This window comes from Nematostella vectensis, chromosome 13, assembly GCF_932526225.1.
Source record: "Nematostella vectensis chromosome 13, jaNemVect1.1, whole genome shotgun sequence".
In the NCBI taxonomy this organism is placed as follows: domain Eukaryota; kingdom Metazoa; phylum Cnidaria; class Anthozoa; order Actiniaria; family Edwardsiidae; genus Nematostella; species Nematostella vectensis.
The window spans coordinates 850456-878056 of NC_064046.1; the positions used below are offsets into that span (position 1 = coordinate 850456).

At 42.1% G+C, this 27601-nt stretch overlaps 1 protein-coding gene across 2 annotated transcripts; it reads right to left on the reverse strand.

Moving 5' to 3' along the window:
- Positions 1-256: 256 nt before the first annotated feature.
- LOC5521489 (NEDD4-like E3 ubiquitin-protein ligase WWP1) lies at positions 257-27139 on the reverse strand. 2 transcript variants are annotated; one of them, XM_048720900.1, is made up of 23 exons: positions 26973-27139; positions 26436-26584; positions 23207-23274; positions 19760-19785; positions 19470-19617; positions 18892-19016; positions 18481-18673; positions 18146-18297; positions 16293-16476; positions 14700-14877; positions 14136-14193; positions 13730-13814; positions 12812-13016; positions 6047-6207; positions 5540-5637; positions 4719-4780; positions 4492-4625; positions 4021-4161; positions 3723-3843; positions 2891-2995; positions 2462-2558; positions 2160-2232; positions 257-1664 (listed from the first exon to the last, which is right to left on the reverse strand). In XM_048720900.1, the coding sequence occupies exons 3-23, from the start codon at positions 23236-23238 to the stop codon at positions 1565-1567; spliced, it is 2478 nt and encodes an 825-aa protein (XP_048576857.1). In that variant the 5' UTR covers positions 23239-23274; positions 26436-26584; positions 26973-27139; the 3' UTR covers positions 257-1564. The 2 variants fall into 2 exon arrangements, with proteins under 2 accessions (XP_048576857.1, XP_048576856.1); XM_048720899.1 differs by having other exon boundaries at positions 23207-23288.
- Between the last annotated feature and the right edge of the window lie 462 nt (positions 27140-27601).

Genomic DNA, 27601 nt, shown 5'->3' on the forward strand with positions numbered 1-27601 from the left:
ACTTGTGTTCAATATATGCAGTTGATATAATTTATATTGAAACATCAGGGTTAAAATTATTGGAAGAAATTTTCTCTTTGCAAAGTTGAGCAGGTACTTCTGTCAGATCTGGCCATGTAGTATTTGTGTGTTTTTTGTTGTAATGTTGGTACTATTGACTAAAAGCTTGAATCTTATGACTTCTTAGTTTAATGGTGTATCAATGATATAAAGCATCAATACCCTTTGATCTTTTCTGTATCAAATACACACCACATTAAATTTCTCGCTATTTAATTTTTTTACATTGAAAGATCAAATCTAGCTCAAGTTACTTACAAATACAACAATATTAACATTTACTAGAACTTGTCATATTTTACCATATCTATATAAATTGCACACTACCCTATTATGTAGTCTGATTATCTTTAATCTCCCAGTCATTTAGATTCTGCGTTGGGGACGTATAGCGAGAAAGATTTCGCGCAAAGGAATTTAAAAGAAGAGAGAGAGAGAGAGAGAAAATATGGGCTAATTTTCACATTCGATAATGATTAACAAAGCACGAAATTATTTATGTACAAGCCGACTCAAGCAGAGTCATGCAAACTAACGATGGATTATTTCTTCTCTCATCTTCTTCCTTCGCGCGTTTCTAGCCAAATGTTACATCTCTCACGCATCTCTTCCCTGACATCTATACAAATTATCCTGCTCGCGCCCACTCTTTCTCGCGTTAATCTTCTCAAATCGTTTATTTCTAGCATATTTCAAGCTTTTTTACTCGTTTTCTTCCGGGTACGCTTCTTTTCGGCCATTCTCTGGTGAATTTTTTCAAATACTCTACTCATATTACTCAAAAATCTCATTATGGCCTTAGAAACTGCGCCATTAGAAAAATATTTGTTTCATATCCACTAATGCACACTTCTGTGAGAAAATAGAGCAGTGAATGTACTAGAGAAAAAGTGGTTAAATAATCAAGAGAGGAGAGGGTAAAAATGGCCAGGAAATTTTTCTACTTCATTCATATTGAAAGCTGATGCAACACCTACAATTGTGAAAATATGTGTATTATACAACTCGTGTAGCCCTTGTTTATACAATTTTCTTCTTTTTTTCTCAGAACATGAACCAACAAATCCGGATTTTTTGTATAAAAGTAATGCAAATTTTAAAATCTGATTCGAAATAAAAATACAGCAAATTGACTGCTCGTGAAAGTGTGAGGAATTCCATAATAGATATGCCTTATTACTTCGAAATCAACTTTTTAGCAAAAACAACCTATAGTAGTTAAATGCAATCCAGGAAACGGATCAAAATTATTTAGCCGAACTGGATAAACGCTATTCTACAAATAGCTTTGATTTTTATGTGTTTATGAAGTTAAAATATCTACATTCAAGCCGATATCTTTTAGCTATAGAAAAAAGTAACTTTCGATAAGAGCGTGACGTGTTACGGGGTAAATAACGCACGCTCGTTATCAGGCCCCTCTTGTAGTGAAGCCGAAAGGGAGGTAACGCACGCTTGTTACCAGGCCCCTTTTGTGGTGAAGCCAGGTGGTCGTGACACGTGGTTATTCCTGGGCGAATCCCTCAGTCTCCTCGATAGCGAACGTCAGCTTCTCAACCAACTGCTCGTAGCTCTTGTACGGTGGGAGATCAAGACGGTTAAAGCTGCAATCGTAGATTATACATTCATCAAAACACACAATTTAATAGTACCGCCAAACGCCGGTATTTGATTTCTCGCAATTCACACAACGGGTCTATTATTAATGCTGTATCTTGATTGGTTATGAACATGTCAATTTCAAGCCGGAGGGAAGGGGGGGGGGGGTGCGGAAAGGGGGGGATTTGACATTTTGGCGATTTTTTCCGTAAAATATCCTCCTATTGTTTTCATTGCGCTTTGACTAAACAATTATTCCTCGCGACCTCGTTGCCTTTTAAACTTCGTTTTTGGCACAAAAGGGCTATAAGATCTTATCGTAAAAAAACTATCGCTATTCCAAAACACACTATGCCAGATCAATATCTAGACAACAGGCCTGCATGATTTGGGTTGCTTTTGAACCCATTGAAATAACTCGAAAATCACAATTCGGCCGTGTACATCAAGTAAGTCAAATCAAACATCTGAATAAACGTTTTCAGGTAATATGCACCCACCAGGTATGACTACGCGGAAGCCACGTTTCTTTGCCGACTTTCTCTATGCAGAATTTCTGAGGTCCGTTGCTCCCTGGAAATCAAAACACAATCTGTCGGTCTCACAAGTTATCATTCAATAGCAATTTGTGCGAATGAAAGTTGAGTCGAAGCAGCATCCTAACCGACTCTTTGCATCCCTGAATGAATCCCTGAAAGATGAATCAAAAGCTTTTTTTCGGCCAGTAATGAGTCAGAAGTATAAACAAATGTGTTTCTGGTAAGAGGTGAGATGGTTTTTAGAAAAATTCCCCCTCACTCACCCATCAGCTCTGTAAAACCTCCAACTGGGAGACGGCACGTTCCTGTCACGAACTGAAGAAGACGAATCCTCTTTTCGTTATCGTACGCCTTCACAGCCTGTCAACGACACAGAACAATCACAAAATGCATTCCAATCTGAATGACCAAAGACTTTGCCAACAATCAGCGACAAAACTGCCGCTCGTTTCGCTGTATCACACACACTCTTCATAGGCCTTCCCCGTCCGCCCCGAACCACATGGCTTGCTTGCTATTCTTTGTGTCTCCCCCCCCCCCTCCCTCACTCCTCCTAGGCCTCCTACTCCTCCGCCCTACTCCTCCCCCTTTTCCTCCAAGGCCCACGCCCTATTCCTTCCCCCTATTCCTTCTAGGCCCCTGACCTACCCCTTCTAACCCCCCCCCCTCCCCGTACTTCTGCCAAGCCTCACCTGCCAGAACCACATGACCTGCTTGCTGTTCCGAGTGTAGTGCCTGTACACCGTATTCTGCTGCCAGTCCTCCACGTCTATCTCCTGCATCCCGCACAGCATCAACTGGAACAACAACAACAACCATCTTCACTTAGCCATGCTAATGTTCCGGTTATATAGGATTTTGAGTTTGAGCGGGGTGGTTCGTTTTTACATTTTAGCGGACCAAATTTTCGGTATACACCTCTCTTTGCCCTTATTACATTAGGCAATCAATACTTCAAATAAATTCAAATTATATATACTTAAAATAAATTCATCTTATATTTAAAATGTTCTTAATAGGGTACTTTTCAACATATAATAATAATAATAATAATAATTATTATTATTTTAAATAGATTTTTATAGTTATTTTAAAGACATACTGATGTGCATGTTATATCCAGCCAACTGTTATATATTTTTGTTAACTCTGAGCGGACCTTAAAGCCTGGTGGGGGGTTTGTCCGAACCCCCCCCCCGGCTACGGGCCTGCCCTAGCTACAAACTTGATGTGTTACTTACCTCCAGCTCACGCTCATCAAAGTACTGAATCCAGTAGAGGGGCACCCCCCCCGGCTACGGGCCTGCCCTAGCTACAAACTTGATGTGTTACTTACCTCCAGCTCACGCTCATCAAAGTACTGAATCCAGTAGAGGGGCAGCCCCCCGGCTACGGGCCTGCCCTAGCTACAAACTTGATGTGTTACTTACCTCCAGCTCACGCTCATCAAAGTACTGAATCCAGTAGAGGGGCACCCCCCTGGCTACGGGCCTGCCCTAGCTACAAACTTGATGTGTTACTTACCTCCAGCTCACGCTCATCAAAGTACTGAATCCAGTAGAGGGGCAGCACCTCATGCATCCCCTCTAGGAACGCCCGGGTCTGCTCCTCTATTCCTCTGTTCAACCGCCACTCAGTCATCAACCTGCCAATCAAGCAAAATACAGCCAATCAGGTTCAAAGACTCAATATATTGGGCTGCTATTTAAAGCAAAGCACTCAATACCGATTTCAACAATGAAACATGTAAAGGAATGGCAAGTGTGCATATACAAAAGATTAAATGCTGTTTTCTTGCACAAACTGCAGCTCTTTGACTTACGATATATACTCCTCCTTGTTTTCCTCAGTAACAGCTATATCCGTACCACCAGGCTTCAGATCATGGGATGTCACTTTGCCAAGTAGCTCCATATCAACAGTGAAGAACATCTCAAGCCCACACTCTTCAATATTATTCTCTCTGAGAAAAAAATCTTTAGTGTAAGCAGCTGCAGAGTGAAATCTTATTTGAATCATGTAGAATGAAAAGAAGTAGAAATGGAAGGGATATGATAGAAAAAAAAGGAGGGATAAAAAGGGATAGGAGATATTTGGAATGAGACAGAGTGCTTACACTATGTCCATGAAATAATATTAATAATAATAGTTACTACTTAATAGACCTTATTTACTGACTACTTTAGATACTAAGTAAGTAGTTACTATTTAGGTTTTATCTGAAGAACATATTGTAAGAACCCTTAGATAAGAAAAAGAAGAACTTAGGACAGAATGGAATAAGGATACATACTTGACCCAAACAAGAGAGTTGTAGAATTCAGGATCTATTGTCTCTAAATCTTTCATGAGCAGCTTCTTATTCAGCATGCGTTTGTAGAATGGAAGTGTGAATCCTCTGTCAATGAATTTACCATGGTACAATGCCTGGGGACAAAAGGAAAGATAATAAATAAATAAATAAATAAATAATTATCTAAAAAGTATTCCACTTCCAGAAGTATAAAATGGATGACTTACCATAGCAATAAAGCGACCAATGAATTTGAAATACATGAGGTGATCTGGGTTGACAGAGGATGCTAGGAGGCAACAATCACTTTGTTAGATCACAAAAAATACTGGTAAAAGCATTGAGATAATAGATGACAAATAAAGGGTGAGAAAAGCTTGAGATTATATTGTTATATAACAAATCGAGTTCGGGTAAAGCCTTGAAACAATAAATTTTGGTAGATAACAAATTAAGGTTGGGAAAAGCTATGATGTAACAATCATTTAGTTTGTTTGCAGGCCAGATCTTATTACCCTTTTGACCTAGTCTTTGTGCCTTCCTCCAATGTCATCTCTCTGTGGTATGCTTTTTTCTCTTTTAATTCCAATTTATTTCAGGCCACCTCTTTTCATTCCTTTCCACACACATACCCTTCTCCTTGTCTGAAAGAAGGTATTGCCCCTGCCACATCTTAAATCTCTACAATGCTGGACAAAACTGTTGTGGCCTTTGATTTTTCACTGTATTGGGGGTTTAATGTTACCCACTCCTCCTACGTGCTTCTCCCCCCCCCCCCCCCCAGTACAATGTTGTTCAATTCGGGCTGCCTTTCTCAGAATTTAAGCACGGTTACATCCAACATTGAATGGGGTGAAGGGGGGTTTCAATGACATTGTCTTGGGAAGAAAGCTAGCTGACTAACGATAAATCCACCTTTTTTAAGGGTGCGACATTTAGTTTTGTCCAGCATTGTAGCTACAGTTTTTAATCATCACCCCACCCTTACTCTCACACCAGCAAATCCCCTCTCTTTTACTCCCACATCATATTCATATTGTTCTCTCACCTGCATTTATTTGTAAACTGTAGTTATTCTTGTTCGCATATTCGAACAAGCAGTACATGGGATTAAGAACCTCATGGGATAATAGGAAGAACCACTCACTATGAAAATAAAAACATAAATGTTTGTAAACAGGCAGCAAATTTTCAAAATGAGAATGTCATAATCATTAGCAAATTTTCAAAATGAGAAGGTCATAATCATCATTATAGATTACACTATCATATAATGATAATATCAACAATATATCAACATATACTGCCACATCATCGGATGGCATCCATTAAGACAATAAAATATCACAAACTATGCTCTGAGAAATTTGACATGGGTCTGATGCCAATATGCCAGAAAATACTGTTAACAGGAATATTTTGGGTACATTTATTTTTGCATACCCATGTTTTGTAAAACTTTGCGACTCAAATGTCTTCAATGTAAAAAAGTCAGAAAAAAGCAGAGCGTTATCCCTGTTGTCAGTAAAACTTATCTCAGAAGAAAAACCCTTACCGAGCCACCCCTCCATAGTCCAGGCCCTCCTCCCCTTTGAAAGTGATGTAAAGCCTGCGGCGCAGATCATGCGGCTGGTAGCGCATCACTTGTTGGAATGACTCCTCAAACAAGTTGGTCCTACTGACTGTTATCTTGATATGACTGGGAAGAGTGTTGGCCTGTAAGGGAACATATAATCATTGACTGAGTTCTATGGTTCAGACATAAAAACCATTAAAATTGAATGGTACAGGGCTTTATTTTTTCTCTTTGGTTCAAATAAAACTTAAGTCAACTTTAAAAAAAAGAAGCCAGCCCTTGGTGGAAAATAGCTGCGGCTTCTACCGGCCACCGGGGCCTAATAAAACCCTGGGGTATAACTTGAAAGACTACAGGCTGTAGAAAAATGTAGCTGCATAGGTGTGGTGGAGATAGGGAATCAGTGCTTCTTGGTACACCCCTAGGGTGTGCCCCCAACCTGAGTGCACAATGGATTACTGGACCTGACAATGGATTACTGGACCTGACAATGAATTACTGGACCTGACAATGGATTACTGGACCTAACAATGGATTACTGGACCTGACAATGGATTACTGGACCTGACAATGGATTACTGGACCTGACAATAGATTACTGGACCTGACAATGGATACCTGGACCTGACAATGGATTACTGGACCTGACAATGGATTACTGGACCTAACAATGGATTACTGGACCTGACAATGGATTACTGGACCTGACAATGGATTACTGGACCTGACAATGGATTACTGGACCTGACAATGGATTACTGGACCTGACAATGGATTACTGGACCTGACAATGGATTACTGGACCTGACAATGGATTACTGGACCTGACAATGGATTACTGGACCTGACAATGGATTACTGGACCTGGCAATGGATTACTGGACCTGACAATGGATTACTGGACCTGGCAATGGATTACTGGACCTGACAATGGATTACTGGACCTGACAATGGATTACTGGACCTGACAATGGATTACTGTACCTGACAATGGATAACTGGACCTGACAATGGATTACTGGACCTGACAATGGATTACTGGACCTGACAATGGATTACTGGACCTGACAATGGATTACTGGACCTGACAATGGATTACTGGACCTGACAATGGATTACTGGACCTGACAATGGATTACTGGACCTGAAAATGGATTACTGTACCTGACAATGGATTACTGGACCTAACAATGGATAACTGGACCTGACAATGGATTACTGGACCTGACAATGGATTACTGGACCTGACAATGGATTACTGGACCTGACAATGGATTACTGGACCTGGCAATGGATTACTGGACCTGACAATGGATTACTGGACCTGACAATGGATTACTGGACCTGGCAATGGATTACTGGACCTAACAATGGATAACTGGACCTGACAATGGATTACTGGACCTGACAATGGATTACTGGACCTGGCAATGGATTACTGGACCTGACAATGGATTACTGGACCTGGCAATGGATTACTGGACCTGACAATGGATTACTGGACCTGACAATGGATTACTGGACCTGGCAATGGATTACTGGACCTGACAATGGATTACTGGACCTGAAAATGGATTACTGTACCTGACAATGGATTACTGGACCTGACAATGGATAACTGGACCTGACAATGGATTACTGGACCTGGCAATGGATTACTGGACCTAACAATGGATAACTGGACCTGACAATGGATTACTGGACCTGACAATGGATTACTGGACCTGACAATGGATTACTGGACCTGACAATGGATTACTGGACCTGGCAATGGATTACTGGACCTGACAATGGATTACTGGACCTGAAAATGGATTACTGTACCTGACAATGGATTACTGGACCTAACAATGGATAACTGGACCTGACAATGGATTACTGGACCTGACAATGGATTACTGGACCTGACAATGGATTACTGGACCTGACAATGGATTACTGGACCTGGCAATGGATTACTGGACCTGACAATGGATTACTGGACCTGACAATGGATTACTGGACCTGGCAATGGATTACTGGACCTAACAATGGATAACTGGACCTGACAATGGATTACTGGACCTGACAATGGATTACTGGACCTGGCAATGGATTACTGGACCTGACAATGGATTACTGGACCTGGCAATGGATTACTGGACCTGACAATGGATTACTGGACCTGACAATGGATTACTGGACCTGGCAATGGATTACTGGACCTGACAATGGATTACTGGACCTGAAAATGGATTACTGGACCTGACAATGGATTACTGGACCTGACAATGGATAACTGGACCTGACAATGGATTACTGGACCTGACAATGGATTACTGGACCTGACAATGGATTACTGGACCTGACAATGGATTACTGGACCTGGCAATGGATTACTGGACCTGACAATGGATTACTGGACCTGAAAATGGATTACTGTACCTGACAATGGATTACTGGACCTAACAATGGATAACTGGACCTGACAATGGATTACTGGACCTGACAATGGATTACTGGACCTGACAATGGATTACTGGACCTGACAATGGATTACTGGACCTGGCAATGGATTACTGGACCTGACAATGGATTACTGGACCTGACAATGGATTACTGGACCTGGCAATGGATTACTGGACCTAACAATGGATAACTGGACCTGACAATGGATTACTGGACCTAACAATGGATAACTGGACCTGACAATGGATTACTGGACCTGACAATGGATTACTGGACCTGGCAATGGATTACTGGACCTGACAATGGATTACTGGACCTGACAATGGATTACTGGACCTGGCAATGGATTACTGGACCTGGCAATGGATTACTGGACCTGACAATGGGTTACTGGACCTGACAATGGATTACTGGACCTGACAATGGATTACTGGACCTGACAATGGATTACTGGACCTGACAATGGATTACTGGACCTGACAATGGATTACCGGACCTGACAATGGATTACTGGACCTGACAATGGATTACTGGACCTGACAATGGATTACTGGACCTGACAATGGATAACTGGACCTGACAATGGATTACTGGACCTGACAATGGATTACTGGACCTGACAATGGATTACTGGACCTGACAATGGATACCTGGACCTGACAATGGATACCTGGACCTGACAATGGATTACTGGACCTGACAATGGATTACTGGACCTGACAATGGATTACTGGACCTGACAATGGATTACTGGACCTGGCAATGGATTACTGGACCTGACAATGGATTACTGGACCTGGCAATGGATTACTGGACCTAACAATGGATAACTGGACCTGACAATGGATTACTGGACCTGACAATGGATAACTGGACCTGACAATGGATTACTGGACCTGACAATGGATTACTGGACCTGACAATGGATTACTGGACCTGACAATGGATAACTGGACCTGACAATAGATAACTGGACCTGACAATGGATTACTGGACCTGGCAATGGATTACTGGACCTGACAATGGATTACTGGACCTAACAATGGATAACTGGACCTGACAATGGATTACTGGACCTGACAATGGATTACTGGACCTGACAATGGATAACTGGACCTGACAATAGATAACTGGACCTGACAATGGATTACTGGACCTGACAATGGATTACTGGACCTGACAATGGATTACTGGACCTGGCAATGGATTACTGGACCTGACAATGGATTACTGGACCTGACAATTGATTACTGTACCTGACAACGGATAACTGTACCTGACAATGGATTACTGGACCTGACAATGGATTACTGGACCTGACAATGGACTACTGGACCTGACAACGGATTACTGGACCTGACAATGGATTACTGGACCTGACAATGGATTACTGGACCTGACAATGGATTCCTGGACCTGACAATGGATTACTGGACCTGGCAATGGATTACTGGACCTGACAATGGATTACTGGACCTGACAATGGATTACTGGACCTGGCAATGGATTACTGGACCTGACAATGGATTACTGGACCTGACAATGGATTACTGGACCTGGCAATGGATTACTGGACCTAACAATGGATTACTGGACCTGACAATGGATTACTGGACCTGACAATGGATTACTGGACCTGGCAATGGATTACTGGACCTGACAATGGATTACTGGACCTAACAATGGATAACTGGACCTGACAATGGATTACTGGACCTGACAATGGATTACTGGACCTGACAATGGATTACTGGACCTGACAATGGATTACTGGACCTGGCAATGGATTACTGGACCTGACAATGGATTACTGGACCTAACAATGGATAACTGGACCTGACAATGGATTACTGGACCTAACAATGGATAACTGGACCTGACAATGGATAACTGGACCTGACAATGGATTACTGGACCTAACAATGGATAACTGGACCTGACAATGGATTACTGGACCTGACAATGGATTACTGGACCTGACAATGGATTACTGGACCTGACAATGGATTACTGGACCTGACAATGGATTACTGGACCTGGCAATGGATTACTGGACCTGACAATGGATTACTGGACCTGGCAATGGATTACTGGACCTGACAATGGATTACTGGACCTGACAATGGATTACTGGACCTGGCAATGGATTACTGGACCTGACAATGGATTACTGGACCTGACAATGGATTACTGGACCTAACAATGGATAACTGGACCTGACAATGGATTACTGGACCTGACAATGGATTACTGGACCTAACAATGGATAACTGGACCTGACAATGGATTACTGGACCTGACAATGGATTACTGGACCTGACAATGGATTACTGTACCTGACAATGGATTACTGGACCTAACAATGGATAACTGGACCTGACAATGGATTACTGGACCTGACAATGGATTACTGGACCTGGCAATGGATTACTGGACCTGACAATGGATTACTGGACCTGACAATGGATAACTGGACCTAACAATGGATTACTGGACCTGACAATGGATTACTGTACCTGACAATGGATTACTGGACCTGACAATGGATTACTGGACCTGACAATGGATTACTGGACCTGGCAATGGATTACTGGACCTGACAATGGATTACTGGACCTAACAATGGATAACTGGACCTGACAATGGATTACTGGACCTAACAATGGATAACTGGACCTGACAATGGATAACTGGACCTGACAATGGATTACTGGACCTAACAATGGATAACTGGACCTGACAATGGATTACTGGACCTGACAATGGATTACTGGACCTGACAATGGATTACTGGACCTGACAATGGATTACTGGACCTGACAATGGATTACTGGACCTGGCAATGGATTACTGGACCTGACAATGGATTACTGGACCTGGCAATGGATTACTGGACCTGACAATGGATTACTGGACCTGACAATGGATTACTGGACCTGGCAATGGATTACTGGACCTGACAATGGATTACTGGACCTGACAATGGATTACTGGACCTAACAATGGATAACTGGACCTGACAATGGATTACTGGACCTGACAATGGATTACTGGACCTAACAATGGATAACTGGACCTGACAATGGATTACTGGACCTGACAATGGATTACTGGACCTGACAATGGATTACTGTACCTGACAATGGATTACTGGACCTAACAATGGATAACTGGACCTGACAATGGATTACTGGACCTGACAATGGATTACTGGACCTGGCAATGGATTACTGGACCTGACAATGGATTACTGGACCTGACAATGGATAACTGGACCTGACAATGGATTACTGGACCTGACAATGGATTACTGGACCTGACAATGGATTACTGGACCTGACAATGGATTACTGGACCTGACAATGGACTACTGGACCTGACAATGGACTACTGGACCTGAAAATGGATTACTGTACCTGACAATGGATTACTGGACCTAACAATGGATAACTGGACCTGACAATGGATTACTGGACCTGACAATGGATTACTGGACCTGACAATGGATTACTGGACCTGACAATGGATTACTGGACCTGGCAATGGATTACTGGACCTGACAATGGATTACTGGACCTGACAATGGATTACTGGACCTGGCAATGGATTACTGGACCTGACAATGGATTACTGGACCTGACAATGGATTACTGGACCTGACAATGGATTACTGTACCTGACAATGGATAACTGGACCTGACAATGGATTACTGGACCTGACAATGGATTACTGGACCTGACAATGGATTACTGGACCTGACAATGGATTACTGGACCTGACAATGGATTACTGGACCTGACAATGGATTACTGGACCTGACAATGGATTACTGGACCTGACAATGGATTACTGGACCTGACAATGGATTACTGGACCTGACAATGGATAATTGTACCTGACAATGGATTACTGGACCTGACAATGGATTACTGGACCTGACAATTGATAACTGGACCTGACAATGGATTACTGGACCTGACAATGGATTACTGGACCTGACAATGGATTACTGGACCTGACAATGGATTACTGGACCTGACAATGGATTACTGGACCTGACAATGGATTACTGGACCTGACAATGGATTACTGGACCTGACAATGGATTACTGGACCTGACAATGGATTACTGGACCTGACAATGGATTACTGGACCTGACAATGGATTACTGGACCTGACAATGGATTACTGGACCTGACAATGGATTACTGGACCTGACAATGGATTACTGTACCTGACAATGGATTTCTGTACCTGACAATGGATTACTGGACCTGACAATGGATTACTGTACCTGACAGAGATGCCTGAATTGTCCCACTTTCCATCTGAAGCTTCTCTCAAATGCAGGAGCAGCACCCTTAACACCCGGCGCCCCATTACCACGTGGATCGGTGAATGTAGTTGTTCTAGTGTTGTGGTCGACAAAGTATGGAATTCCCTCATTTGTGTAGCGCATCTCCCAGCCTTGTGGGAGGGGCTTATCTGCACTTGCAGTCCTGAGGGAGAAGAAAGTGTTTAAGTTACAATTAAATCTAATTCTATGGGCACCTATCTAAAGTAGTGTTCCCGTTAAGAACTAAAGCACCAACAACAATGGAATGTGATAATTTTCTTTAATCTTGGTTTTCTATTGGTTAATACTGTAGCTTGGAATTCTTTAGAAAAGCAATTTAAGAAATCCATTTTCAGAAAATCACTTTTGAAGATTGATTTTAGTACACCAGAAATAGACTCATGGTCAAATTCACGAGACTAAAATGTATGCAAGGAATGCTGCTGTTTTAATGATTAAAACGATTTTGTTACATTTGAATGTAAGCTTTTCACAAATACTACAAGACAAATATAATTAAAATCGAAGGAAAGGTTTCCCACTGGAAAGGTTTCCGACTGCAGTCCTTGTCTTGCCTTTTGTTCATAGTCAAGGCATTACTTAATAAACACACCACATTCTACCTATATTGTCCTGGAGATTCACCTTTGGCTATATTGACCTAAAAAACGAATTTGTAATCACACTGCCACACCATACCAAGTACCTAAGAATTATAAACAAATGTTCTTGGCTGGTTTTGGGTGGTTTATGGGCTCTATAAAATCCATGAAAATGTAATTCTGACACTGCAAACTATAAACAGCCCATAGCACATCAAAATGCTATGTAGTTATTATCAGGAATGAAGGTTAAAAAGAAGGACTTCAAACATACGTCTGAGTCCGGGGGTCTTCCCATTGTGTGGTTCTTGTATTGTGATTGACAAAGTAAACACGTCCATTGGTTTCAACTCTTTTCTCTAAAACAGAAATAGAAATGATTAGCAATAACAATAAGCCATCAGGCTGGTGGTTGGACGTTCCCTAACATCCCCTATTTTGTTTTTGTTGTTTTTAGATGATGATCTTGACGACTCAAGCCAAGGCCAGCACAATTTTAGAATATCCTTTAAGAAAACATCTCTTCTTGGAATTACAGCTCCTATTTATGAAGGCTTCTATTTTTTCATCATTTTTTAAATGCACCACCTCACCCCAAATCAAGCCTACAGGGCTGTGTTATCAATTGAAACCTAGACATGCTGGATAAACACAACAAGAAAACAGACAACAAAACTCACCCCAGCCAGCTGGGAGAGGTCCAAGGGGCCCATTGTCACGTTCAGCGTCCTGTTGGTTCTGGGAGTAGAGATAACATTCAGTTAGTTCTTGTAAATCTACCTTACTGTGCTAAACGTCTGGAGAATATATGGGTTGATGTTAGGGTGAATTTCACCCACATTTTAAAAGCACGTTGATTTGCCCAAACTCTTGAAAATATTAAGTATTGGACCCCAAAAAACTCAAATATAAGCAGTGTATATATTTAACCATGTATAAGCAGGATTAATCTTAAATGCTCCAAACCATAGGACTCTCCCATAAACACGCAAAATTCTCTTACATTTCTTTTCTCTTGTATATCCATGTACTCCAAAAACATGTGGACAATTCAAGGTACTAAAAGTTTAAAATGAGTAGGTTTCCCAAATGTTTTTCTTGTTCTTGCTTTTTGACACACAAGTCAGGAAAATGATTAAATACAAAACAATGAGTTTTAAAAAAAATACAACTCAGTCCCGACCTCTTGCCAATAAACCTCACTTTCATGAGACAAATCCTGTGATTGCCAGACTATCTCTTACCGGTAATAAGAATCGTTGTTGGAATTGCTGCCTCTCTGCTCCTAACATTGCCCGGTTCTGATTTTGCCAGTTTTCAAAGGTCCTTATGGTCTCAGCTGTTGGTCTTTGCCAGGTTGTGGTTCTAGTGTTGTGGTCAACGTAATATGTACGTCCCCTTGAGTCTGTCCTCCTCTCCCAACTAGGTAACAAGAGAAGCAGTGTTTCATTTCATTTTAGTTGTTATCGTAATCTCATATAGTGTGTTTAAGATAATGTATTGTCTGTCTATTGCTGATCTGCAATAGACTTTTTCAAGCTTTTACTGTCTAGTAAAGTGCAATGCCTTTTCAGGCTCCACTATTCAGAAAAGTGCAATGCTCTCCAAAGTCTACCAACCAATTTGTTTATGTTGAGGCTGCTTGTGCAATGTCTCTGTCAAGCACATACTATTACTAGTATAGTGTGGACTGCTATATAAGAGAACTTTAGCCTGTCTGTCAGTTTGAGTACTAGTTTATGATTCCAACACATATAGTTCCTTAATTGGTTCTTATAGGGAAAACTGTATAGAGCTGGAAATTATGAAGACATTTGCTATTTTAAGGGATAATATTTTTTTAGATCAAAGCCTTTATTACTGAGATTGAGCCAGACAGACTTTAAAACAAGGAGGATTCTGTTGTGCTCTGGGATGCACTCAAGTTTTTCTCACTGGTTGACTACTGAAGTGTATGCCAATCAGATAGTATCAAGAGCGGATACAGGGGGTGGATTTGGTGGATTTTGACCCCAATGTTTGAGTAAAATAGTTGAAAGTCACTTTGTTCAAAGAAAATTAATGTGACGAGAGGTAATGTCCATGTGCCTTTGCCTGCTTGACTTTGCTGCAGTGACAAATCATGTGAAGTACAGTATTGTAAGATCTATGTAGTGACCTACCAAGAACCACTGGATCAGTTATAAGCCACCTATCCAGCCATCATCCACCCCCCATTTTGATATCCTGGATCAGTGCCTTACTGGTTTTAATTGACAAAACTTTTAAGGCAGTCATTAAAATTTTAGCTTTTCGCCCCTGCTTATCGGACTGTATCCACATGCCGTAAAAACATGACGTGACGCTTCTAAGTCCATTTCACATCTAATATGGCAGAAAATTTCCCTAAGTACTCAGTAAGTAATAGAAAATAAAATATCAAATGAGCATTTTTTTAAATTGATGCGACTTTTTGTTAAGTATTATCGAAATTTGAGTTTTTTGTCCTGAGCCCATAAACAGCACAAGGATGATCAAGGAAACAATATCTTAAAAAGTCAAAATCTGGGTATGTGCATTTCAGCCTCAGGTTATTTGTGTTTTGAAAATCATTCCTTAATACAAAAAAAAAAAAACGAATGCCATTTTAAGAAATTGTGCTTTCTTTCTCCATCTCGAATTTCACACTTTCAAGGCTTTTTTGTCATGTCGACTGTAGCCATTTAACAAAGACAAGGTCAGCTTTAAGTGCTGTTTTCAAGTGCCAGAGGGGTTTAATCACAAAAAGTATATTCAATTTCAGGAGTAAATCTATTTATAACAATTAAAGATACATTATCAACGAGATTGGCACTCACCCGTGGGGAAGGGGCTGGGGGCGTTCCCATGCAGTAGTCCTTGAGTTGTGGTCCACGTAGTAGATCCTGCCGTGCGGGTCAACCCTCTGCTCCCAGCCAGGGGGGAGGGGCTCCTCATTTCCTGTCAAGGGTCGTGCAGATGGAGGGGGAGGCCTGGAGGGTGGGGCTAGAGGACTGTTGTTACCTAGAGTCATATAATATTGATTTGAGGATAACAGAAGAGACAAATAAATTGTAAATAGTTTAACAATTTAATGCTGTATTATTACATTTTCATAATCTTATATTTTTCTGAAAAAGCTGTAAAATAAAAATGTTCACCATACAACCAGTCCTGGTAGTGGTTGCATGTATGTTGCAAAGTCGCATTTAGCTGTCATTGACAGTTGTGCAAACGCCAACAACATGTCTCTAAATTGCAGAAAAACCAAGGCAATGGTCATCTGCAGTCATCCCAAACTACAGGAGCTATTGAGGAACCACATTTCACTTTATATAAAGGTCTCTAGAGAAAATATCAAGGTTGTGTTGTCAAACAGGTTACTGGAACTATATATCGATAACACCTTGGAACACGTCTTGGAACAACCATATTGAGTATGTCACCAAGAAATTGAATAAAAGAATAGGGCTTCTTAAAAGAACCAAGAAATTCTTGGTTTCTTTTAGCGCATCTAAGAAATGAAACTCTCTCCCCACCCACATCAAACAATGTAAATCATTCAGTTCCTTTTCATGTGCTTTAGCTAATGTTTAGGAAGATTATATATATTCTGTAATTTCACTAGTGTTTCTTTATATTATTTTACTTACTGAGAGACATGTGTATATTATCTGCTAGATATTAAGTGTTCTCTCAATAAAAAATACGTCATCATCATCCCAAAGAGCCTAATTGTTTTGTATTTTTTCATGACAGTTCATTGGTTGTATTTTTGGCAAGCCCCTTCTTACCTGCGCTAGCAGTGACTGCGCCCCTTCTTACCTGCGCTAGCAGTGACTAGGCCCCTTCTTACCTGCGCTAGCAGTGACTGCGCCCCTTCTTACCTGCGCTAGCAGTGACTGCGCCCCTTCTTACCTGCGCTAGCAGTGACTGCGCCCCTTCTTACCTGCGCTAGCAGTGACTGCGCCCCTTCTTACCTGCGCTAGCAGTGACTGCGCCCCTTCTTACCTGCGCTAGCAGTGACTGCACCCCTTCTTACCTGCGCTAGCAGTGACTAGGCCCCTTCTTACCTGCGCTAGCAGTGACTGCGCCCCTTCTTACCTGCGCTAGCAGTGACTGCGCCCCTTCTTACCTGCGCTAGCAGTGACTGCGCCCCTTCTTACCTGAGCTAGCAGTGACTGCGCCCCTTCTTACCTGCGCTAGCAGTGACTGCGCCCCTTCTTACCTGCGCTAGCAGTGACTGCGCCCCTTCTTACCTGCGCTAGCAGTGACTGCGCCCCTTCTCACCTGCGCTAGCAGTGACTGCGCCCCTTCTTACCTGAGCTAGCAGTGACTGCGCCCCTTCTTACCTGAGCTAGCAGTGACTGCGCCCCTTCTTACCTGCGCTAGCAGTGACTGCGCCCCTTCTCACCTGCGCTAGCAGTGACTGCGCCCCTTCTTACCTGCGCTAGCAGTGACTGCGCCCCTTCTTACCTGCGCTAGCAGTGACTGCGCCCCTTCTTACCTGCGCTAGCAGTGACTAGGCCCCTTCTTACCTGCGCTAGCAGTGACTGCGCCCCTTCTTACCTGCGCTAGCAGTGACTGCGCCCCTTCTTACCTGCGCTAGCAGTGACTGCGCCCCTTCTTACCTGCGCTAGCAGTGACTGCGCCCCTTCTTACCTGCGCTAGCAGTGACTGCGCCCCTTCTTACCTGCGCTAGCAGTGACTGCAGTTGAAGCATTCCTAGTGCTGCTCCCAGAGGTCTGGGCCCCAGAGGCAGGGCTAGACACCCCAGCAGTGCTAGACGGGCGTGGGTGAGAATCTCTTGACCTCTCACGACGATGCACATCCCCATTATTAGCCCTGCAAAAGGAAACCAAGTTTACCTTGATTACATACAACTTCTTAGTATGTTATAAAGCAGGTTGTCCCAATAATCATTAGTAGGAATCTTAGGTCATGTAACTTTTTGGGTGACAAACTTACATGTGCACCACACATTTTTGCAAGCCTATGCAAGCGTTTGCCTTAAAGCCAATGCAATACCTCTGAGGTGTCGCCCCTGGGACAGGCCCATTGGATGATGCTGGTCCATTGGCAGTAGCAGGGCTTCCCCGTCGGCGTGGAAACTGTCGCACATTAATACTCATGCCATCCAGGATAATCTCTATGTCCCCAGTTTGCACCTTGGCAGCCCCCTTGTCCAGGAGAATCGGGAGCTTTAATGTGTGGCTATTTACTACAGGGAGACAAACAAAACCTTTTTATTAGAATCATTAATTATTACTGCTGGATAAATGCGATTCCACAACATAGAAAACTATGGAAAATTTGTAAAAAACCATGATATTCCTGGGTTCTGATTGAATGAAAGCCCAGCTGCAGCACCAGGCTTTTGAATTCCAGTCATTATCACTGCCCTTGCTTAAGCTCGATTTTTTTTTATTAATGACTCACATTTTCCCCTGCATTTATGCAAGACATCAATAAGTTCAACTTTGGCTGCTCCTAGGGGGACATCACTCTTCAGAGAGAATCTGTTATTCACCTCAAGATCAAGAACACTGTATGGGGTCACAAGCCTAGGTATGGCAGAACAGAGAAAGGCCATCACAATAGTGATTCAAGCAAATGATCTAACACACAAATGATCTAAAAACTCTCTCTTAAAATGCTGTATAATAAAGATCTTATTGACCTTACTTACTTAGTCAGCACAGGCACTTATGAAACCTCAATATTATTCCATTGTTTCATGGCACTTCCCTCTTGGGCCATAAAACAATGGAAAAATTATTGGGTTAATAAAGTCCTGTATGTCACCCTAGAAATGTGGACAAGTGTGTGCCCAGGATTGGATAACTTGTGGTAATAGGTACTGTACCATATGGAAAAAAGATAGTATTTGATGATCGTATAAGGCAAGGAAATCCCAGCAAAAGAAGAAAACCTATCTAGCATAGACCGATGAACTGCTTCAATGTTTACAAAGTCCTAAACACTATCTTTATAAGAGTTCAAGGAGATCTCCTTACACAGTGAAATTCTCATCCCAGACGGGTTCCCATGTCTTCTTGGCAGCCTCTGTCTTCTTGGGGGGGTTCTTGGCATCAACGATCAGCTTCACATATGGATCACCCTTTGCAAACCACCCTGTCTGTTCCTTGAGCTTAGCCTTGGCAACTGAAACACAATATCATGGTAATGTCAGGTAAAATTGGCTGACTCATAAAATACTCCTACATAACCAAGATTTGGTATATGGTGAATTTTCTGTGTTTAAATAAAGCTAATTTTTATACACACTGTTTTTTTATACACTTACTTGTCACTTTTAACTGTGAGAATTGACTGCAACAGAAAAGAAAAACCTTAAAAAGAAGTCCTGTCTCTAGAAACCTCAAACAAAATTTTCAACAGAGTCATTAGGGATGTGAGAGGGGGAAAGTATAGACAATAGTGTTTCATAGGCCCATCATGCAAAAAAGTGCCCAGTAATGAAATGCTAGAAGGTGTACTGTAAAATCCAAAGACATGTTTAATAAATCATTTAGGAAATACCTTTCTTCTTTAATTCCGTGAACCTCAAATTTTGCGAAAATTTTCACGGCAAATTTTGCAAGTCTTTAATTTCGCAATCGCTGTGAAAAATCGTGTTTGCAGGGGATTCAATTTTGTGACATTGATATTCAATTTACTTTTTCTGTGTTTTTTTTACAAAAGAATGACTACTGAAACTACTGAAATGAGACCAATATAATCTTGGTCTCTTGGGCCATTATCGAGTACCATTACATGTCCACACTAAAAGGTCTCAATAGAACCTTTAATGTTTTTTCTATATCCATTAAATTTCGCAAATTTTTTGAAACCGCAAAAAAACGAGAATTAAAGTATGTGTGAAAATTTAGCAGAATAAGGTAATAGAAAATCATCTCACCATAAGAACATCATTTTGTCGTCATTATGTAATGCAACTGGCCTATACCTAGGATTTGCTAAAGGGAGGGGGGGGGGAGGAATCATAGATATCATATGGAAAAGGTATAACATTTGGAGATACCCTTGGCAGTTGAGGGTTATGACGGAGTATGCGCAGCCACACATGTATGGGCTCTAATGCAACCCATATGTGGCTAGAACACAGGCTGCTTCTCTGACTGAATAGTTAATTTGAGGGAGCAATATACTACTTTTTTATTTCTAGAGAATAATCAAGGCTTCTTGAAATTCCCATGCATGCCGAGAAAGACCTAAAGGCCCAAAAAGCCCCTGTACATGCAGTACTTGAAGTACTGTCTTGCTAAAAACTTGTGCCATAAAGATGATGGAGCAGGAGCGAGGGGGAGGTACGCAGTCATTGTCATCATCATGGGTGGACCTGGGATCAGTGGAGGGGGAGAGGGTGTGCAGTCATTGTTATCATCATGGCCTGAAATAAGGGGGGGAGAGGGTACGCAGTCATTGTTATCATCATGGGTGGGCCTGGGATAAGTGGAGGGGTAGGTACGCAGTCATTGTTATCATCATGGGTGGGCCTGGGATAAGGGAGGGGGAGAGGGTACGCAGTCATTGTTATCATCATGGGTGGGCCTGGGATAAGTGGAGGGGTAGGTACGCAGTCATTGTTGTCATCATGGGTGGGCCTGGGATAAGTGGAGGGGTAGGTACGCAGTCAGTGTTATCATCATGGGTGGGCCTGGGATAAGGGAGGGGGAGAGGGTACGCAGTCATTGTTATCATCATGGGTGGGCCTGGGATAACGGAGGGGAAGGTACGCAGTCATTGTTATCATCATGGGTGGGCCTGGGATAAGGGAGGGGAAGGTACGCAGTCATTGTTATCATCATGGGTGGGCCTGGGATAAAAGAGGGGGTAGGTACGCAGTCATTGTTATCATCATGGGTGGGCCTGGGATAAGGGAGGGAGTAGGTACCAGTCATTGTTATCATCATGGGTGGGCCTGGGATAAGGGAGGGGGAGAGGGTACGCAGTCATTGTTATCATCATGGGTTGGCCTTGGATCAGGAGTGGGAGAGGGTACGCAGTCATTGTTATCATCATGGGTTGGCCTTGGATCAGTGGAGTGGGAGAGGGTACGCAGTCATTGTTATCATCATGGGTGGGCCTGGGATAAGGGGGGGGAGAGGGTGTGCAGTCATTGTTATCATCATGGGTGGGCCTGGGATAAGGGGGGGAGAGGGTACACAGTCATTGTTATCATCATGGGTGGGCCTGGGATCAGTGGAGGGGGAGAGGGTGTGTAGTCATTGTTTTCACCATGGCCCGGGATAAGGGGGGGAAAGGGTGTGCAGTCATTGTTATCATCATGGGTGGGCCTGGGATAAGTGGAGGGGTAGGTACGCAGTCATTGTTATCATCATGGGTGGGCCTGGGATAAGGAAAGGGGAGAGGGTGCGCAGTCATTGTTATCATCATGGGTGGGCCTGGGATAAGGGAGGGGGAGAGGGTGCGCAGTCATTGTTATCATCATGGGTGGGCCTGGGATAAGGGAAGGGGAGAGGGTGCGCAGTCATTGTTATCATCATGGGTGGGCCTGGGATAAGGGAGGGGGAGAGGGTGCGCAGTCATTGTTATCATCATGGGTGGGCCTGGGATAAGGGAGGGGGTAGGTACGCAGTCATTGTTATCATCATGGGTGGGCCTGGGATAAGGGAAGGGGAGAGGGTGCGCAGTGATTGTTATCATAATGGGTGGGCCTGGGAAAAGGGAGGGGGAGAGGGTGCGCAGTCATTGTTATCATCATGGGTGGGCCTGGGATAAGGGAGGGGGTAGGTACGCAGTCAGTGTTATCATCATGGGTGGGCCTGGGATAAGGGAGGGGGTAGGTACGCAGTCATTGTTATCATCATGGGTGGGCCTGGGATAAGGGAAGGGGAGAGGGTGCGCAGTCATTGTTATCATAATGGGTGGGCCTGGGAAAAGGGAGGGGGAGAGGGTGCGCAGTCATTGTTATCATCATGGGTGGGCCTGGGATAAGGGAGGGGGTAGGTACGCAGTCAGTGTTATCATCATGGGTGGGCCTGGGATAAGGGAGGGGGAGAGGGTACGCAGTCATTGTTATCATCATGGGTGGGCCTGGGATAAGGGGGGGAGAGGGTGTGCAGTCATTGTTATCATCATGGGTGGGCCTGGGATAAGTGGAGGGATAGGTACGCAGTCAGTGTTATCATCATGGGTGGGCCTGGGATAAGGGGGGGTGAGGGTGTGCAGTCATTGTTATCATCATGGGTAGGCCTGGGAAAAGTGGAGGGGTAGGTACGCAGTCATTGTTATCATCATGGGTGGGCCTGGGATAAGGGAAGGGGAGAGGGTGCGCAGTCATTGTTATCATCATGGGTGGGCCTGGGATAAGGGAGGGGAAGGTACGCAGTCATTGTTATCATCATGGGTGGGCCTGGGAAAAGGGAGGGGGAGAGGGTACGCAGTCATTGTTATCATCATGGGTGGGCCTGGGATAAGGGAGGGGGAGGGTGCGCAGTCATTGTTATCATCATGGGTGGGCCTGGGAAAAGGGAGGGGGAGAGGGTGCGCAGTCATTGTTATCATCATGGGTGGGCCTGGGATAAGGGAGGGGGTAGGTACGCAGTCATTGTTATCATCATGGGTGGGCCTGGGATAAGGGAGGGGGAGAGGGTGCGCAGTCATAGGTATCATATGGACAAAGGATAGTATTTGACAATCTTTCAATAAGAAATGAACAACTTTAAGGTGTACCCTCAATGCACGTGCTTGTGAAGTAATATGTTACCTGGTTGGAGGAGGCGTGGCTGCATCAACCATGACAAATCCTTCTTCTTCCCTTGATTCGGCAGGCTCCTGAGAAGAAGCGGCTGTGAAGTGAGGGGTGTGTGTTAGGTTTTTAGTGGTTAGTGGTTAGTGGTTAGCCATGACAGGTTGATTAGTACTGAGATATACAAATGTGTGGTAACAGAATCAAAGGAACTTCCTTGAAACTCAATTTTAAAATTTGTGCTTATTAACCTTGGGCCAGTTGCACAAAGCCTGGATAACTCTTATCCACCGGTTAAATCCTTATCCAGCGGATGAAAGTTATCCGAGTTGCGTGCAACGACGAATGTTATTGTTGGTAAATTTACAATGAACTACGGACATACATGCAGCTTTGGCAGGACTGGAATCAAACTATATACATTGTCTGTTTTGTCGAGAAATGTGACTCCCAAAGACAGGAAGAAGCTAAACATTATCCCCTGTGATCATTCAATGATTTACATGCACTTTGCCTCGATAAACTGTTTGTTTTCTGGCACTTTTAGTAGCTTTTTCAACAGTCGCCATTTTGTTTGAAGGAAAAACAGCACGCGCTTTGCATATTTACCATGGAAATGGGAAGCCATTTAGTGGTGAATGATGGCTATTCAGCGGATAGTTATCCAGCATTCTATCCACGCTTTGTGCAACGCTATTTTATCTGCCGGATAACTATTCGCTGGATAGGGATTTTATCCGGCGGTTAGCGCCTATCCGGCGGATAACTTATCCAGGCTTTGTGCAACCGGCCCCTGAGCTTTAATAGAAATAACAGTTTAAACATAAAAGCCATTTTTCTTCATAATATGGGTATGTTAAGGGGTAGTTTCCCCAATTGTCTGCTAAATAAAATGCTTGAGCTATAGGGTTTTCCCTGAAGAATCTGCACTTGAGTTTTCCAAACAAATAAAGTCTTCTGATCTTCTGCATTGTAGGCAAAGCAAGAAATAAAAGGTAGTTCTTGTATGTAATTGCTATTATTTCTCACTATTTTTTTTTGTGTGAATATCACACACGCGACTGGAAAAAAATAACAGACTTTAAAATTAATTAATCAGTATTTTGCTTTAATTCTTATAAATTTCCAGAGTGAAGAGGGAATATGCACAAGGTGTGAAAATTACTCCAAGATGCATTCTGCACCCATGCATCCTACCTAAGCCATGGATATAGCTACCTTGTCTATCAAAAACAGCAATTTATCATCACATCTGGGGGTAAATTCAACCATATCCATAACTAGTTTATTTATTGTCTTTGTCTTGAGGTTCAAGAAAGTTAATAGAATAAGGAAAGCTAAATCTTAAACACTAATACTGTATGCACAATCTACACAATCTACTACGTAAAATAACAGAATTATTTGAGATATTTAAACATCAAGGAATCTCATCCTTAGCTAGCCTACGTAGACATCAACAACTGGTATGGGGGCATTTATAATGTAGCTCAGCAGACCAAGACCTGCTATTCAATTCAATAAAAGAGCTGTTTTTTTTTCTTGAGGTTAGTAAATCCTTGATGTTACTTTCTATTATAACATTTATAAAACTTGAGACTGATATTTTCTTTTTAGCTAAGAATACAGAATATTCATAATATTCATATATTTGTAAATCCTTTATAATAAGATCCTCCTCTCTAAAACATTTTTTTAGATTAAAGTGTTAAGTTTAGTTGTATCTGCAGAACTTCATGTTTAAGGTGAACAGAGAATAATGGGTGGATCCTTGAAATCTAATAATAAAGATAACAATGGATAGCAAAGCCAAAAATCAGAAGCGCTTTTCAAAGTTTCATACAACAGGAAATGTTGGATTGATTGATGACAGAAAGCAAGTAATGCTGCAGTAAGTCAAGCATCTCTTATTTGGATGGTTAGAGATTCTGGGTGGTACTTCTTTATTGATTCAATAACTACAGAAATGGACCTACTCTTAGCTATTACATCAAAGGTCAAATCTAGGTGACAGGAAGAGACTTCTCATGATGGTATCTAACTGTTCATAAAAAACAATGAATTAAAGCATTTCTAGTGATGCATGTACAAGCAAGTACATATCAACTAAGCCAACATTGTTCTCAAGCAGAAGACAACAACACGTTGGGACAAAAGAATTCCAATGTCCTTAGCAATAACAATACACAAATCACTTTGCACAGTGAAGGTATTTTCCTTAAAACTTGAAGAGTCTAGTTACAGATTACGTTTTCTTTAAAAAAAGTAGGGCATGTTACATGATAGTTTAAAACTAAAGAGTGTGCTGAGTTTTCGGAGTAGTATGATTTATGCCTTTGTTTCAATGTTCTAGTTCATGAAAGGAGCATTCAAGACAGGTGTAGAACATAAAGAATATCAGCAAAAGCAACGCGGGACATAAGCAAAAGCAATGTAAGACAACATTTGATCTACAATGATGTACTTGTTAATGACCGTAATAGAATTAATCACAGTGTCTTGAGTTTTGATATTATGATCTTAGGGTTTACACTTAGAATACAGAGAAAATTGTGTGGAAGTGTTAGCTTTAAAAACACCTAGAAACAACCGTATGACATTGAAATAACTGTATTCACATTCATATTATTAAATAAAATATTTAAGGAGAACTATAAGTAACAAGCTAATATATTATGAATGTTTTAGTGCTTGATATTGGTGCCTCAAAGAAAAGAATACATTTTCTTGTTAGTGACAAAGTTTGCAAAAACAGAGAAATGTTGTATGACGTATGTGTGTATATTTATTGTGTGCTATAAGAAGTAATCTGAATTCAAAAATTATTATTTATTAGTATAAAAATTATGATTCATAATTATACACCATTAAAACAATTGCGATTATTGGAAAGACAGGGAAACTTTACTACGAAATGGGTTTCGCATAATTAACAAGACAGACCACGGTCAACTTTAGTCCGATTCACCAAAATAAATATATACTGGAATAATTACATGATACAAACACTATTAGACCGAGTTAACGAGAAAATAGTTCCTGTTTTGAGTCCTTAAATGTTTCTGTGGTTGTGTGTGTGTTTTTCTTTTAATTTTCATAGCGATTGGCAATTATATAACTTTTTTCCCATGGCCAAGGACATACACAATCGACTTTTGTTAGCCATAAAAGCGATTGGGAATGAAGAATGGATGCCACTAGACAAAAAGATGGTGTCATTTCGTGAGTTGAGCTGTACAATACATACCGGTTGGAGTTTCAGAAGCTATGGTGTCAATTATTTGGCTCGGTGTAGACAAGTGTTCGCTTGATCTCGAAACCACTGTTCGTTGAGAAGAATGTAGAAATATTCTGCAACTCCCTTCCTCATGCCATCTTGACAATAGCGTTCATTTCCTACGGTAGGACTTAGTTAGTTATTAAGGCAGTAGGGAGTTATTTAGGGAAAAGAGTTTGTGGTACATAGAGCCATTTCCAAGCAACATTTGCGAGAGAGTCGAAGTGTTTCGCTAGGTTGAAGTACATTACATCACAAGCACAGATCGTATGGAAACACACCAACATCTCTACAATACAAACTCATTAGCTCGCATATATATACGTAGGCTTGCAGAACAAATATACAAAGACATTTTGTGGGGATATTTGGTTGATAAAACGCAATACTAGCTTGAAACAAGGCTCGATTCGAGGCTCGGAAAAAACAACCTAAGCGAAGCATACGAACGACAACATTTCTTGAAGTAAGTTCAAGCGCTTCCAACTTACAAATGATATCACTTACCACGTGGAAACTATGATACTTCGAATCTCTGTTTACCGTATCAAGATCCTAAAGGGATGATTCGCCCACAAAAGGAAACTGGAAAAAGAATTATGAGCTTTTTCTTGCGAAACCCTAAAGAGCCAAGCCAGTTCGCCTCAAGATTTCCACCGAGACCGCGCAAACCACGTGACCAAAAACAACGTGACGTCATACCCAAAAATTGAGGCCACCCCACCATGGACGGGATAATTTAGCATATAATCATACTTCCGCGTCTCTCCTCCGCGCGCCATCGCCATTCTCCAGTCTCTAAAGAAAACCGGCGCACTAAAAATTGCTACCATAAAAATACTCCAGATGCCCTAAAAAAAAACTAAAAAATACGACGAGCATCCCTTTCAGGTGGACATGGGAAGGACCCCCCCGGGTTTTTTTTTTCTACTAATCACACGCTGTGATTATCTCTTATTCTGAAATCTCTGATTTGTAGCATCAAATAGACGTCCACACTTTCGACTCTCACTCCCGAAGAGAAATCGATCTTTCCGGTCCTTACGTCCCTGCGAATACAGTGACGCATCGAGGACATCACTCCGAAAGGGGAACACCAGGCGCTACACAGGTGGCCCCCTTGGCGGCCAAAAATT

Coding starts and splice junctions, on each gene's coding strand:
- LOC5521489 (XM_048720900.1), bottom strand. CDS start 23,238: ATGGTTGATGCAGCCACGCCTCCTCCAACCAG. Junction 19,786..23,206: donor GCCACGCCTCCTCCAACCAG/GTAACATATTAC, acceptor TTTCTGTTGCAG/TCAATTCTCACAGTTAAAAG. Junction 1,665..2,159: donor CTTCCGCGTAGTCATACCTG/GTGGGTGCATAT, acceptor CTACGATTGCAG/CTTTAACCGTCTTGATCTCC.